Source organism: Perna viridis, chromosome 2, assembly GCF_037379345.1.
Source record: "Perna viridis isolate PV_CMFRI_1.1 ecotype Kerala chromosome 2, ASM3737934v1, whole genome shotgun sequence".
NCBI lineage: Eukaryota > Metazoa > Mollusca > Bivalvia > Mytilida > Mytilidae > Perna > Perna viridis.
The window spans coordinates 9,248,606-9,264,954 of record NC_142446.1 but is presented as its reverse complement, the minus strand read 5'-3'; the positions used below and the strand labels follow the sequence as shown (position 1 = coordinate 9,264,954).

At 32.1% G+C, this 16,349-nt stretch overlaps 1 protein-coding gene across 6 annotated transcripts in view; it reads right to left on the bottom strand.

Annotated features, from left to right (window-relative positions):
* LOC148623558 (E3 ubiquitin-protein ligase FANCL-like) overlaps positions 1-16,349 on the bottom strand; it is a 58,752-nt gene that overhangs the window by 42,296 nt on the left and 107 nt on the right. For 3 of the 6 annotated variants that reach the window (XR_015919460.1, XM_088565441.1, XM_088565446.1), the window contains exons 2-4: positions 14,323-14,460; positions 4,556-4,656; positions 2,809-2,928 (exon numbers count right to left, since the gene is read on the bottom strand). Coding sequence is in view for 5 of the 6 variants with exons in the window: in XM_088565441.1 (XP_088421567.1) it covers positions 2,809-2,928; positions 4,556-4,645 (210 nt within the window). In the remaining variant the exon portion in view is untranslated. Of the gene's footprint in view, positions 1-2,808; positions 2,929-4,555; positions 4,657-14,322; positions 14,461-16,078; positions 16,285-16,349 lie in introns of those variants that run through there. The other 3 variants (XM_088565443.1, XM_088565445.1, XM_088565444.1) reach the window with 3 other exon arrangements.

Here is a 16,349-nt window from a genome sequence, read left to right as displayed (position 1 = left end):
AAGATATAACTTTTTTTCGGGTGAAAAAATCAGTTATCAACATAATTAGGCATAGAACTATAATACATAGATGTTAATTGGATGAAATATCTCTAATCACCATTAACTGGTTTGTAAAACTTTCACACCTTGTAAATCTAATTTAGAGATCATTACACACACATTTCATTTCAACTAAAGTTTCCACATATATCGGGTTTTCAAGACACTTTCCTGGCATCGGTGTTTGACAATGAAAACCAATAGTGGTCATCGCACAGAAAATATTTGAAAAAGTGTCAGGCAAATGAGGCTCACCTGGTTGAATTTTGCCTTTCAAGGGCAATAAATTTAACAAGAAGTTGCCCAACAATTTAGACTCAGAAGACTTTGGTAGAACTTATCATCAGAATCATTTCACTAATTGAAAGTTTCTTTCAATCAATCATAGTTATCAAGATATTGGGTGAAAACTGTATACAAAAATTTCATCATTTCCCCTTTCAAGTGCAATAACTCTTACAAGGGGTCATCTTGACAACTTTTATCCCAAAGACTTTTCTAGGTCTTATAATAAGGATCATTTCAGCAATTAAAAAATTTGGTATTTTTAGTATCGATAGATATTTTATTTTCTACATAAATAAACCACAAAAACCTAATTTTCAAGAAAGATTTTTCAAAAAATGGTAAAATTATTACCCCTACCCCTAGAAAACTGGTCACAGTATCAAACAAAATTTTTATTCACATCATATCAAGAGTGTAGAACTCATATTTTAAGCATTCATTAATAAGACATATAAAACATACCTGACCAATTCAGGTGCCTAGTTTTTCCTTTTAGGGTGACAATTACTATAAAATCAGAAAAAATGGGAAATTTCAGAATTTTCTTCTATATCACCCGTTATTGTCTTTTTTTTTCCAGAATTCCGTAGTTTAAATAAGCTTTTATGTCATACAGTACATTAATGTTATGTCTAAGTTTCAAAATGAGCCTAAGCAATAAATATTTGAACTCTTTCATGCTATCCCAGGAAGACTTAGACGATCAAACAATTGAGTCACAAAAATCTTGGCTTTTTGACCCAGCGGAGTACAAATATAGGCTTATACTGAAAAAGAATCCGAGAATATTCTTTGGCGACAAATTGATTCGGTAATGGGAGGTATAAAGGTATCTAAAAATCATCATGAAGTTGATGAGTGGGGGGTACACGCTGGACCCTCCCAGCCCATGGACTAAAAGTCTATACAAAATTTGATGTCTTATATCATTTGGTTCACAAATGTTAAGTTTACAATGGTTCGCAAACGTAGGACCAAAAAGTTCGTAAATGTAATGCTCCCCATCCCACAACAGTTAAAACACAATTGACAATGTCATAATAGTAAAACAAATTTAAAAACAAAATTTAAATAAATGACAATAATAAAAATAAATAAAGCAAGTTCAAAGGAAAGTCAAAACTGTCATAATTTATTTTAGAAAGGAATACAAAACAAGTACGTACATATAATATAGTTCTAGGTCTATTTATGACGATAAATGAAAATTTTTCCGAAAAATGTTCAAGATTTTCAATTTATCTCTAATTCAATTTCAAACATCTATACATCAAAATGTAGAAAAAAAAGTATAAACTTTAAAAATATGATGAATATTTTTGACAGACATTAAACGAATTTCAAATATTTTATGTATTGTTACCACACCCCCATAAAAAACGACACCAATCATGTAACAGAATAAGTCCTGTCAAGGTTTTCCCACCTAACTGACTGAAAATGAAATAATTTTTATATCAAAATGTGCCTATTACTATAAGCTTTAAGAATAAGTAAACATTATTTGACAGACGTAACACATTCGATCAATGATGAACTCTATTCATCGGCGTGTCTGTAAAAAATGTCCGTCCTGTCAAGATTTTCGCTTTATTGTTTTTATTTTTTAAACAAAAATTTAAAGCACTTTTATTATTCTTTGGAAATCACTTAAAATTTTTGAATTCCACTGAGTGAAACTAAAGTTATAGTAAAAAAAGTATCAAAAAATGCTTGTCCTGTTTTAAGACCAACCCGTTCAATTTCCGTTCTGGACAGCAGCCACTGCATTGTGTCTTCCAATCCCAAGCGCCATCTGTTGTCATAACGATCATAACCCATATAATGCAACTAAGCATAATTTGACATTTCACAAATCAACATGTTTCACGTCACAAAACTTCAGTGTACGAACTACCAATTGTCAATCTTACGAATTGCATGGTTCATTACATTATCAAATGAAGAATGACAAAGGACGATTTGTCCGCTATTTCAAAGAAGTTTAAAATGACGAGTTACAAATTTAGAATATTTGATGATTTACAAGTCTCGAAAAACGCATTACGAAGTGAGAAGCTGCAAATGAAGAATTTCAAAGTTGAATATATAGATTTTCAATGTACAAAATGGAAAGTTATACACTTACAAGTTACATATTGACAATTTACTAATTTCAAATATACAATTTACAAATTTCAAGTTGACAATTTACAAATCAAGAAGTCACAAATCAACAATTTACGGATTAAGAATTTTGACCCCGATTGCATTCCATATATATACACTCCAAGAGTTCCCCCTCATCAGATTACTGTGAAAATCAATCCAATACAAGCTGTTGTGATTACCAATGCTTCATTCAAATTTGAAGGATATCCAAAAGTTTACCTAAGTCCCCCAGAGAAATGAATAAGCTATCCAGGTATCATGGTATAAACACTATACACCACTGCAACTTTACTAAAGTGTATAAAAGTTTTCAGGACAAAGTGTTACCTGATGAAGAATAGATTTGTCTACAGTATCTGCCAGTAAACACTTCAACTTCCAGTCACATAAAAATTTAGCTTTCGTAATATCCTCAGGAAATTCCACATACACATGAAAATCTTTGTTCTGCAAGTAATTAAAATAAATAATCAAATAATCTATAATACAGAGACAAGAGTTCCCAGACAGTTGTACATTGTGATGCATAAAATATTTTATGGATATGAATATTTATCTAAAATATGACTAATGGTTTCAAACACAGTAATAAGTAGACACAATTTTACATCTTCTTTTAACGAATATAAAACAAAACCTACACTGCAGAACACTTTAATCTCTACTATTTAAAAAAAATGCTTTGCTTTGCATTTACTCAAGTTATTGTATAGATATCATGAAAATGCTTGCTTCTTGTCCCTTTCTGGCCCTTAGTTCTAAAATGGTTCAAGTCACAACCCAGAAAATCAATCCCAGGCTTCTTTGTGTAATATGAAACTTTCATGGTTTTTTTTTACTTTTCAAAAGCAATATAAGTTTTTCAGTTTTGTCTAAAACAGACACTGTAGGTTTGGTCAAAACATTTAAATTTCATGATATAACTTCAGAAGTTCTACAACTTATACTCAAGGTATTGTTCAGACAAGAAACTCTACAGACAACAATGATAACTGCATGATACCATTATATGACCACAATTTTCTTGTGGTCCTGTAAAAACATAAAAAAATGAAACACAAATTTTACAAATACTCACAAGGTTGTAGAATTTACATACAAAAAGTGCACATGTGCCAAGGATATCCCCAATAAAAAATGTCAAACTTCAGTTTCATACTTAAAAAAAAAAAGAATGTTTATAATTGTTGTACATGGCTTAGTATGAAATACTGGCACTTTTAACCTTAACATTGATTCCCATATTACCATTTGTGACGTAAACTACTGCAAAAAGAAAACAAATATTACGTGTGAATGAAACCCAATGCATGAACACATGCAAACTATCAAAACAGATAAGGGATTTTTTTTCGAACTCTATTTTTTTTTTTAAAGTTGTTTTAGGGGTGTGGCCCAATTTCATAACCAGACCTTATAGCCCAAAAGCTGCAAAAAATTAAGTCTATTTTGTACAACAAAAATTTTCAAAACAGAATTTCAAAAGGAACACATTTACAACACAACCATAATAATCTAATGAACAATAAATGATTTTTATCAATTCTTGTGACAACACATATTTTCCCCTTTTCAGACTTTTAACTTCAAAGAGGTGGGGCAAAAACAGTTTAATCTTGGTTTGCATACATTTAATTACAAGTTTAAATAAACATACAAGAAATTGTTGTTTTAATAATTATAGTCTGTTCTTTATTGATCACCTAAATTTAACCTGGATTTTACCTATAGAATTATAGTTAAAATTGTAAAAATACTTTTACAAATTAACCATATATTAGAAAAAAATATTTATCATTTAGTAACATAATGGTGTTTTAAATAAAATAGTTTGATATTTTATTAAATTTTGTTGAATATTGGGATTATTGCACAAATATATGATTATTTACATGTATATATGAACTTAAAAAAAAACACGAAAACTTTATCCTTAGCTTAACATGTCTGAAAAGTGTTCAGCAAACAACAGATTTTTATGGAACCACTTCCTGACAGAAGGTACTCTCACTACATACCATTTATTGGACTGGCACAACACAGAAAAAAAAATTGGTGTCATATAAAAACTAACCTGAACAGAGATGTAACCATCATATTTAGAGCATTCACTATTCAACACTATCAAATTAGGATATTCCAAAAGCATATCCAAGGTTTCCATCTGTTGCTACCCTGAAAAATATTATACAGTACCCTTTGAAAAATTTCAATGGATAGATTAAAAAAACAATTTGCAAAACAACCATCTTTTTTTTTCTACACACCAACTTTTTTGTGAGAATTGATAAAAAAAAATGTTATTGCATTGTTGTCCAGTAAAAGCAAAATGGTGGGTGCTATTCATCTCAAAATGCCCATTTTTGTTTGAAAGTTTCATTAGATGGACAGGCCATTACTACAGTTATGTAGTGTCTGGATCAGTACAAATACTGAAGCACCAAAATACGACAATAAGTGACAACAAAATCCAAGTAACATGGTCAAAGCAGGAAACAGAGACAATCTATGTATACATGTATGTGGACAACAGAATACGACAATAAGTGACAACAAAATCCAAGTGGCATTGCCAAAGCAGGAAACAGAGACAATCTATGTATACATGTATGTGGACAACAGAATTTAATTACTGGTACATATATTAGACTGATGATAAGTGCTACAGGACTAAAGCATTTTTCAATATAAACACAAAATAAAAACCCAGGAGTGACATTAGGTCAAGAGAAGGGTAAGAATACCCTGACCTGCAAGCAGCACCTGTCAAAAATTCAAGGTAAGGCTAGAGAAAAAAAAACTTGTGTGTTTAAGGTTACCCTACTAATCCTATTTTCCCTAGCACATTTTATTATTTGATGACATGCTGTTTAACTATCATGTTTTAGTTGAGCACTATTTAAGTCAAGAAATCCATAAGTGTCTATATAATATATATTTTTAAAAAATATAAAATGATTTCACCTTCCCTATTTTTTCATCCAATGTTTCTAGCAGATATTTTTATTCTTAGCCTAAGTCACAAGTGTCAAGTTCAGTGGTTTGGTAAGACAAGAAATATCACTTATGATATCTCGCCTCATCTTAACAATTCACATGCAAGACAGTAACTGATCAACTGTAAATGTAAACTCCATAGGTTGGGAATGTTGGGAAAGGGGTAGTTTACAATTTAAAATCATCATGCTCATCATAAAATTTTGATTTCAAATGTCCTATATCATCTATGTATAGGTTAAAGTATGAAGCAGAAGGGGTATCAGTTGTCTATTTAATTTTAAGTTCATTTGGATCAAATGTTTGTTACCCATGAATTATGATTGTTCAGAAATACATCATCTAATAGAAAACTGAAATTGAAGGACTGGGTCTCTCTTTTTTTCAGTAGTAGCCATTATAAAAAATTATCTTCATACAGATATAGAAGTAAATTAGCCTAGAGTAGTGCACAACTATTCAAACTGTCTCTTGAAAAACCTTTCCTCCAAATTAGATAAAAATATTGTAGACGATAGATTCCAACATTTTATGTGCAGTTTTTCACTATCTATATTTTCATACAGTAAGCTCAAAGAAAGAACTAAAGACCAACAAAAAAGCTATATCTCACCAATGAACTGAAAAAGATTCAAATCATTCAGATCTTACCAAAAAAGTGAAAAAATATATTTTTACTTCAACTGATTAACGGCAATGCTTTCTTAGGTTTACATTTTCATGATGTTCAAAGAAAATGTGGTTGCAGTTCAGACAATAATTATCATAACCTGGATAGTTTAACCATGACGAAGTTATTTTAAAGGAACATCCTGAAAACATTTAATAAAATTTAACTAAGAATACAATGTTTTGTGGGTGCATCTTCATACAACCAGGCCCCGTGCAGGTCTGGGTGTTAAAAGAATAGGCCTGCAGCAGCGCTAAGCTTGTCGTAAAAGGCGACTAAATAGTGCTCAGAAACCTAGCCGGGGGCTAGGCGCTCTGCCCACAGAGCAACTGGGATGTGTGCCCCAGGTGGTGGAATGGGGTACCCCTGGCATGTTACATGCTGGGTTGTCAGGCTATAATACGGAAAACCTGACCACAAACCATAGTGGTGCACTGTGTTGGGAAAGATGCCACATTCCTCGCACGTTAAAGAACCCTGCTGTGGTATTCGATAGGAGTAGGAACCTTTGCACTCCGCCACAGGAGGCTAAATTGCCCTACCTTACCCATCCCCCTTGTTCTAGTGGCAATCAAAATTTGTCGACCCTATTATCCTTGTGACCCATCCTTTTTTTTTCTTCATTTCATGTTCATTTTATCATCCATTTCATGTTCATTGTCTGAATATAGCTGAAATATTGCTGCTCGGACGTTAAACCCCAACAAACAAACAAACAAACATCATACAACCAGAGGTTGAACCATGAACAATTAGGACTAATATGGAAACAACACTAAAACTGGATACAATTCATATTATAATGTTTCACTTTGACCAGGATGAAAATATTCACTGAATCTAATCATTTGCAGTTTGACATACAATGTTTTAACAAAAAATGCTGTTCTGATCCCAGTATAAGATCTTGTTTTTTTGGCAAGTTCCAGCTCCCAATTCCTGTATGGTTTAGGCTATTATTGTTTTGTGTTTAAATTTGATCAAAATTCACCAACTGATTTTCAAGTTATCACAACAAAGATAACAACAAGGACAATGACAGAAAAACTCCTCAGAATCTGTTATCAACTTTACCCCAGTACTAGTTAATTTCTAGAATTTTGATTGATTAGCATGTCCTTACAAATTCCATATATACCACAGTGTTGCAAGCCATATTCCTATATGTAACTAACCATTTCACAATGGAACTTCTCATGCTATTTAGCACTATAAACAACATTCATTTTAAAGATATCAGAGAAATTGTTCAATAAATCATTCAAAAATATAATTACACTTAAATTCAGAATATTGAAGAACCTTTAGAGTTCACTTTTAAAATAAAAACAGTAAAACAGTAAACACTAGAGAGCCTGAATTGCTCACTTGGTCACAAATAGTCTTTTTAGCTTTCTAAAGCTGGACTCTTGTCCTTGTTTTACTACTGTCACAAGAATCATTTAATTAATAGAGAGCATCTTAGTTATCTACATAGTTTACATATTCATTTTATGACTCTTCAAGGGTAATAACTCCAACATCAATCAACAGATTTGGCATAAGTCTGTCTGACCATGCTGAACCCATTGGTTTTGAGTTATTTCCACAAATCCTCAATTTTGAGTAATGGAGGCCATGTTTATCCAAAGATAATCTGCAGACATTGATTGTTAAGGATATCCTTACATTCATTCATGCCAAGTTTGGTTACAATCCCATCCTACCAGTAGTCTCAGAAAAGAAGATTTTAAAAGTTGGAAATGTAAAATTTGGGGGAAAAAATCCATTTCAGGACTCATAACTGAATCATTTGTCTACAGATATTTCTGAAAATTTCAGCATAGGTCCAACTCATCATGTTGAACAAATTTACTCCCTGCATATCTCATAACATGCACATTTTGACCTGCAATTCATAAGGAAGAAAATCTATAAAACCGGTACAGTGCACAATGGGAATAATAAAAAATCTGTAAATACATTCAGTTACACATAAGAGATTGGTACCCTCATGTCAGGGAATCAAATGTCCTGTTTTTCTTGTGGGAGACCAAAAAATACATAGCATTAAGATCAAGATCTTAAAAAGGTTGTATTAATCAATAATTAATTGTTAATAATCAATTACATTCCTTTATCATGTGTAATCCATTACACTCAATTACTTTTTCTTTTAAAGATGTAATCGATGATTACTTTCCATTACATTTCTCGGAAGGCCCTGATCAAAGTGTAGTTCACATATTGACAAAACTTAAACATCAGAGTTGCACTTTATCATCATCATTTTGTAAAAAGTGTCATCACAAAGTTGGGTGTCAGACTTACAAATTCTACACATCGCAAGGTATCTTTCAATTTCAACTTAACTTCTTCAAATATTCTATTTAAGTGTTGAGTTGAGAATTGTTTCCCTGAGGGGATTTCATATCTAGGATCAAGAATGTTTATAAGTCTTTAAAAGTATGGATGAGGGAAAGTGATGATAATGTTCTAGCTATCATGTTCACTAATGCACCATTAGTATTCTTTTGATTTTGTTATTTTTTTGGGACATAAATTGGACAAAATTTTGCTGATTTTTCTTTTCAGTTTTCAAAAATCTAAATTAATTTTTTTTAATGGTCATCTAATCAATCAGTACAATTAACAAACAATTGTTTTTATAGTTGTAATTCATACATATGGCAGGTGTGAAATATGCCTCAGGTTATATTATTTTTTATGGTATGAAACTTTAGTTCATGAAAGGACTGAATTAAAACAAGACTGTCTACATGAACATATACCCTCAGGCCTAAATTGTTGGACCTTTATAAATTAAGAGATATTTCACATTTTCAACAAGTTGATGTACTCCAAAACTGTTAGAGTAGGGAAACGCTCTCGCACCCACGTGGAGTCAGGGAATAGGCCAGAGCATCAACACAGCAGCTCAGCTGCTAGTAGGACATACTCTGATGACTCCTTCCGTCAGGTAACCCGAAGGATGTGCTCCACCAACAACCAGTTGGTTCTACTAACCCACTAACATCGACTATGCGAGGCCTGTATTGGTATTAAAGGTTGTCAAAAACCTCCAATCATCATCACAATTTCGATTGAAAAATCATTTGTTTTGAAATTGTCCTAATCAGCTTTATAGTATTAAATATTAACACACAGTTCTTGGTATAATGAACTGGACATGAATCAAGTAAAAGATAACAAAAAAATCAATTAGTAAATATATAAATGCTTGGAGACGCATACAATCAAGGACAATATTAAATAAATTATTGCTAAACTGTTAAAACACATTTAGTGAAACATGATAAAATCATATTTAACTGTAATGATAATGAACCAAATTAAAACAATATTCATTAAAATATGATAGCATATTTGATTAACATAATTTCTATTAAAATATCATCAGTAAATGTACTTTTTTTTCAACTGAAAATTACACAAATGAACACCTTTTAAAATCCAAAGTTCTAAAATGTAATCCATTGTAATTGAAAAGTAATCGATGATTACAGAGCTGTAATCTATTAAATAATGATTACAAGTAATTGAAATCAATGTCGATTATAGATTACTTTCGATTACTCACCATGTTGAAATGGATTACAATTACTGATTATGATTAACCCAACCCTGAAGAGATGAGTGTCCCTCTGTGTAATGTAAGGAAAGTAGGAAGAAAGTACAGACAGGAAGACACACATCCCTTTCAATACACTCCCAACCGTGCAATAAAAAATAGATACAATTACATGGTAAGATCAGCATATTAAAAAACCCTAATATTCATTTTTTTTTTTTATAAAACAAATCGGTTTAATTTTGCACTCATATTCCACAGATTTGTTGTTTCAAAAATTGTACTCATTCTAAGACCAGAACTTAGTTCCAAAATCATATATTATATTGCCTGAAATAAAAACCTAAATACAAATGTATGTGCAGTTGTTCAACAATTTAGGAAAAAAACAAGACTGTCATTCATCAGTAAATGTTCACCATTTTGACCTGCATCACAGTCATTCTCTAGTTAATGTTCACCATTTTGACCCGCGTCACAGTCATTCTCTAGTTAATGTTCACCATTTTTACCTACATCACGGTCAAGCCTCAGTTAATGTTCGCCATTTGGACCTGCAGCACAGTCATGCCTTAGTAAATGTTCACCATTCGGACCTGCATCAGTCATTCATCAGTAAATATTCATCATTTGGACCTGCATCACAGTCATGCCTCAGTAAATGTTCATCATTTGGACCCGAATCACAGTCATTCATCAGTAAATGTTCACCATTTGGACCTGCATCATGGTCATTCATCAGTAAATGTTCACAATCAAATTCTTTTATGCAGCAAAGATAAGAACAAACAAAGAATGCACCATCAAAACATAACTACCAGTATACTCTTTACAAAGTTTTAAAAAAAATGCTTAAAGTTATAAACTAATTATGTACCAATGACAGCACATGCCACTGAAACACATTTGTTAAACTTCCAGAAGTTCATATTTAACTTACAGGAATTGGACATCATCAAAATGTACACAAACACTGTATATATACTGTGTGAAAAATGGCTTATAAAACAGTAGTGGAAAATATATAAAATAGACAATCAACATCAATATATATATATCAACACTGCAAAGTTTTAATAATATTGGTTCAATAGTTTCTGAGTTAGATTACAAAAAGAACAAATTGCAATAAAAATCAAACATGTTATAAATGTAAGAAAACAAAATGCCAAATTGATGCACAATAGGAAAGTAAAAACAATGAGATCATGATTAGAACATGAACAGGACATCATTGATTCGGGGATAAAGACTAGACCGAAAAAAAAAAACAAAAACCAAAAAAAACAGAAAAAAAACATCTTAAGTACATAAATGTATCAGTCTTGGTAAGAATTATACATCCCCCAAAAAGGCTACACATTTTTATTTTTGTTATTAAGTTGCTTTATAGGTCTATATGAGGAAATGTATACTCAATCAGTCCACTAACGTGACTTCTATCTGTTTTTGGAGATAATGCACATACAAAATACAATGGTTTCTAATGTATTTTAGTGTCATTTACAGAGTTACATGTATTTTAAATTCTACTGTACATTCTTTATAATGAATATCTCCTATGAACAACAGTTATATGAAAATATTGGGCTAATGTTGATCTCGAAGTTTTCATTAGACAGAAGCCATTCTCACTAGTCTGCTCACCAAAATTTCATTCCTTATTGAAAATCATTGTATGATAACTTAAATTTTTGGGCATCGTCCTTGTGCACCAATTGGATAAAAAATTGTAGTTTAATTGCGCCAAAACAAAAATTTCCGTGTAGTTCTTTTTCAGCAGAAACAGATGACCTTATGCACCAAATACAAATAAGGAAATTAAATATCAAAAAGATAAACATCTAAAACAAAACGAACATTAAATAAAGAAAATGAGTCAGAAATGAATAAATTAAAGAAATTAAAGATAAGAAACATAATATATATATATATATATATATATATATATATATGTATAAACGTCTAAATATGTTTAACATCACCAGAAGATGGTAAAATTTAAATTGAATATTTTGGATAACAGATATCCTTCCTCAGCATAAAACTCATAAAACTATATGAGCATGAAACTCACAAAACTTAACGAGCATAAAACTCACAAAGTTCAAGATCAAAACAGATTCAGAAACTGAATAGCGTGGGCTGTGGGTGATTGTACCTTTATCAAAGGCTCACATAAGCAATTGATGAGGAGCCTGAATGAAAATAACAAAGAGGGTCTTTTGTCTTTATGTTTCGCATCGTTTTTAACGATCCATCACCCCATAAGAGTGATGTTGACTATTATTTAGACGATTATATATATATATATATATTTTTTTTTTAAAAGTGTATCTGGAATAAAACCAAAGGTGAATTATAGATTATAATAATTTTTTTTTTAACTTTCATTTGATTTTATTATTCTTGAAAAAGATCTAAAGTTTGTTATCCAAACCTTACCAGACAGGTCTGGATTAGTCCAGTAAGTATTAGTTAATAATGCTATATTAAAATAACTTTCTTTAAAAATGAAGATTAACTCCGCAAAGATAACATGCCGGTCCCAAGCCCACAAGAAGGAGGAAGGTCTGTATTTACATTATTTAACTAAAATAAAAGTCTTATATTTCATATATTTTTATAATTATACATTGTACTTGCAAAAGAGATGAACAACCAATTATAAGGGATAAAACAAGAGACTCCCAGGAGCCCGAATCGCTCACCTGGTAATTTTTCACCTTTCAAGGGCAATAACTTACAAGGAGTCATCTGACAACTTTTATCCCTGGAGACTTTTTTCAGGCCTTACAATAAGGATAATTTCAGCAATTGAAAAAATTTAGCTAAACCTAACGGTTTAGGAAATATATGTGAAAAACTACAGCCTGACCCCTATGTTCTATTTTCAGTAACAGCAGCCATGTTTTTCGACGAATCAAAAATCCCCACATCAATTCTATGCAGGATACCCCAAGGAACATTTATACCAAATTTGGTTTCCACTGAAGCAGTAGTTTCAGAGGAGAAGAGTTTTGTATAATTGTTAATGACGATGACGACGGACGCCCAGTGATGGCAATAGCTCACATGGCCTTAGGCAAGGTGAGCTAAAAAAAAAAGGTGAATAACATACAATAACCATACCACGCATCTAATGTAGCACTAAAACAATATAAAATATAAATTAACCTGTATTCTGGTGCAAAAATTTATTGGCACATTTTAACTACAAAAATCAGAAAGTAAACTGTTGCAAAAGGAGTAATGGTGCCAAAGACTTGTGGCCCAAAAGGCCTCCTTTTTGGCACAAAAGAAAAATGCCCAAATTTTTTAGACCAAAAATCAGCAATCTGTATATTTTTTTTTCTTCAATTTTAGACATGAATTTGTTTTTCATATGTTACCAGAGAGGATGAAAAATCAGATGGCTACAACTAGTTCTTGACCAGTAGTACCCAGAGTGGAAGATCCAGATATTCACCTAATCACCCTCAAAGAATCCTTGATAAACACAATGCACACATTTACACACAAAAATTTGCTATTTTTATTTTTGCAAATTGCCAAGGCCCAATCAGATCCTCCTATGACCCAAAAGCTAGTAAAATCCATTTATCTGTAATGAGAGAGCATGGTTTTACTCGCAAAATTATACCCAAGCCACCAAGGATCAACCCATACACATGTATATACCCCTCAGTGAACCATTTGGGCTTAAAAGCATGTAATCCTTTATCCAAGTCAATTAACTGGCTATTACAACCTACTACCTACTAAAACACTGATGTCCTACCAAAATCTATTATTTCAGTTAATAAGGGTCAATCTGCGATATCTGAAATTTTAATTTTATGCATGAAACAAAAAACCAAGTTAGCAGCTTACATCTCAAATTATTCATGATTGGTCTTAAGTGTTTTTTTTTTTTTGCATTTAACGACCTTTCACTTTTGTAATGAGTTATCCCCAATCCAGTGGTAAAAATGATATTCGTCTGATAGAGTTACCGATCTGACCAGATGACGCTAATATTACTTATATAAATAAAATTCAGACATTTTATTTTTCACTCCTGTATATTATGTCATGTTCATGTCTTTATTTAATTATTACACCAGTGAATGAAAATCATATGTCAACTATCCGCCATTATTGTTGTCGTATCCAACTTCCGGCGCAGAGATGAGGACCCATATGGGATACAATCATTTGTCAAACAATGAAAATATTAACATAATAATGCAATGAACACTTCATTTGTCATTGTCCTCAAAAAATGGGGACAAAAGAACACATCCCTTCTTCTGATCACCCGGATGTCACTTTAAAACTGGAGATGTGTCCTGTGTTTACAGTCAGTATTGTCACACTGTGCCCACAATTCTAGCTAAATGACAAATTTCAGCAGGGGACCTCTTATTAAAAACACACAAATGTCATCTTCACTATCATTCAATGAGTCCTCTAGACATATTGGACCTCCTTTATCTATGTTGTTCCATGACCTGCACTGGCACCATCATCTGATAATTTCGTTTTTTTTCAATTTCTACCTTTTCAGTTGAACCTTTCCTCTTCACTGGTGCTTTCTTTTTAGTTCCTGTTTTGGACATACCTTTGGTTTCCTTCTTTACATTTCCTACCAATTTAGAATCTGATGTTTTATATGGTGGCTTGTTAAGTTCAGTTAAGGGTCTGCTGTATAATATATCGGAACGTCATACTGCAAGTTGTTAACCTGGTCAAGGGGAACCTGTGGGAGAAAAAGCTGACTTTTAGATTCACTGTCAGATGTGATAACATGTAACTCCTGTTCAGACTGATTCAGAAAGGTAACTGCATCTCTTCTGGAATATTTTCATTGCTGACTGTTGTTTCAGTTTCAGTATTGGATGGTTCTGTGTTGTATATAGTAGCTGGAGCAAGTTCATTTGTCAACAGCCTTTGGGTTAAAAGGATGTATATCACTTTTCTTGAAAGATGATGTTAGATTCTGTGCAGATTCCTTTCTGGTATGCTGAACATGACAATCGGACAATACTGAATTTTGTTATTCTACAAACCAAATTTCTATGCATGAAGAGCTGTTGTGCTTATCTGTTGTAGCAAGCCTTGAATGGTCCAGAGCATCCTATATATAACGACAGAAGGATGTGACACAGGGGTTTGCTCCCACTATCAGATATGCAGCCCCATAAGTATATAACCTAAAAGACTTGCTCCTGCACTATCAATATGCTGCCCCATTAGTATAAAGCCTAGAAGGCCTGCTCCCAATATCAAATATGAAGCCCCTCTATATTTATAACTAGGTTGCAGTTGTTTCAATTTCAGTCCAAGTGATTGTAGAAAATATAGAGTTTGAAAGTTTAAATCTTTGTGTTAATTTAATTATAAGTATTTGATGGTGATACCTATGTTTATTCATTAGATTCATCAATTGCTGAGCACATGTTGCTGATCAATAAATAAGCCCCTGTGGGTACAAATACAATGTCATGAATGTGTGGGATATGGTCTAAAATATTTCTTGTTTGATCGGTTTTCTGAAGTCAAAAGGTCTAAAATGGAAGTTACCATTCCAACTATTTACTGACTATTTCTAATATTTCTGTCAGATTTTTACAATTTCCTACAATCAATAAGAGGTTAAAACTTCACCTTAAGACTTAGGATAAAGTTTTGAAAGATTTGATATTGTTTTCAAAAAGAAGTGATTGAGTTTGATTTCCTTATCGAACCTAGCGTTAATCCCCTTACCAGCAAAGGATGGATATCATCTTATCTAGAATGAAAAACAAAGTCTCATGAACATAGCCTGATGCGATTTTAATTTATCATCAATGAAAATTTATTTTGATATTATAATGTTCTAGTGTCAAATACGCATTGAATTAGCAAAGATAACAAAAATACAGGACTTTGATTTTTGGGTAGGGGAATTTCGGGTTACACATTTTAGACCTTTTGAATACAGAAATTTGAATAAAATCAATTTTTTCGACTAACATTTCACAAATCATTTTTAGCCTTACCATCATGTCATTTTACAAATGTGTACCAACTTTCATCTGGAAATAACAAGTAATAATGAAGAAATTGTCAAAATAGTATTTGGGTATGGGGAAAAGTTGGTATCAGTACGGGTTACACATTTAAGACCATGTGGTGGCAAAATGAAAAGGATGTTCTTCTCTTTGGCCCAATCTAGTAGAATTAAGCTAAGATGAGAGTGGTGTCCATCAAGCCCTTGCCATTTGGCATGTACATGTACTATCATCAGCTCACTCAAACTTCTACTCCTAGCTGATAAAAGATCATAATAGTATTAATACTGCATATTATGAACTTTTAACTTTTATTAGACAAACCTTACGAGGGTGCACCTTCTTCATATGTGGGATTTCCAGAACAATAACATGGCAAATTTATGTCAGTAAGGTAAATGTTATGATGAATCGAGAGTTTGTTTTGTTTGTTTGTTGGGGTTTAACGTTCGAGCAGCAATATTTCAGCTATATTCAGACGATGATGAATCGAGAGAAACAACTCCAAATGGTTTGATTTAGTATGTAGATTCTCTAAATTGTGTGTAAAATAATTGCCCATTTTTTATAATTCTAAGAAAAGTACATTTTACTA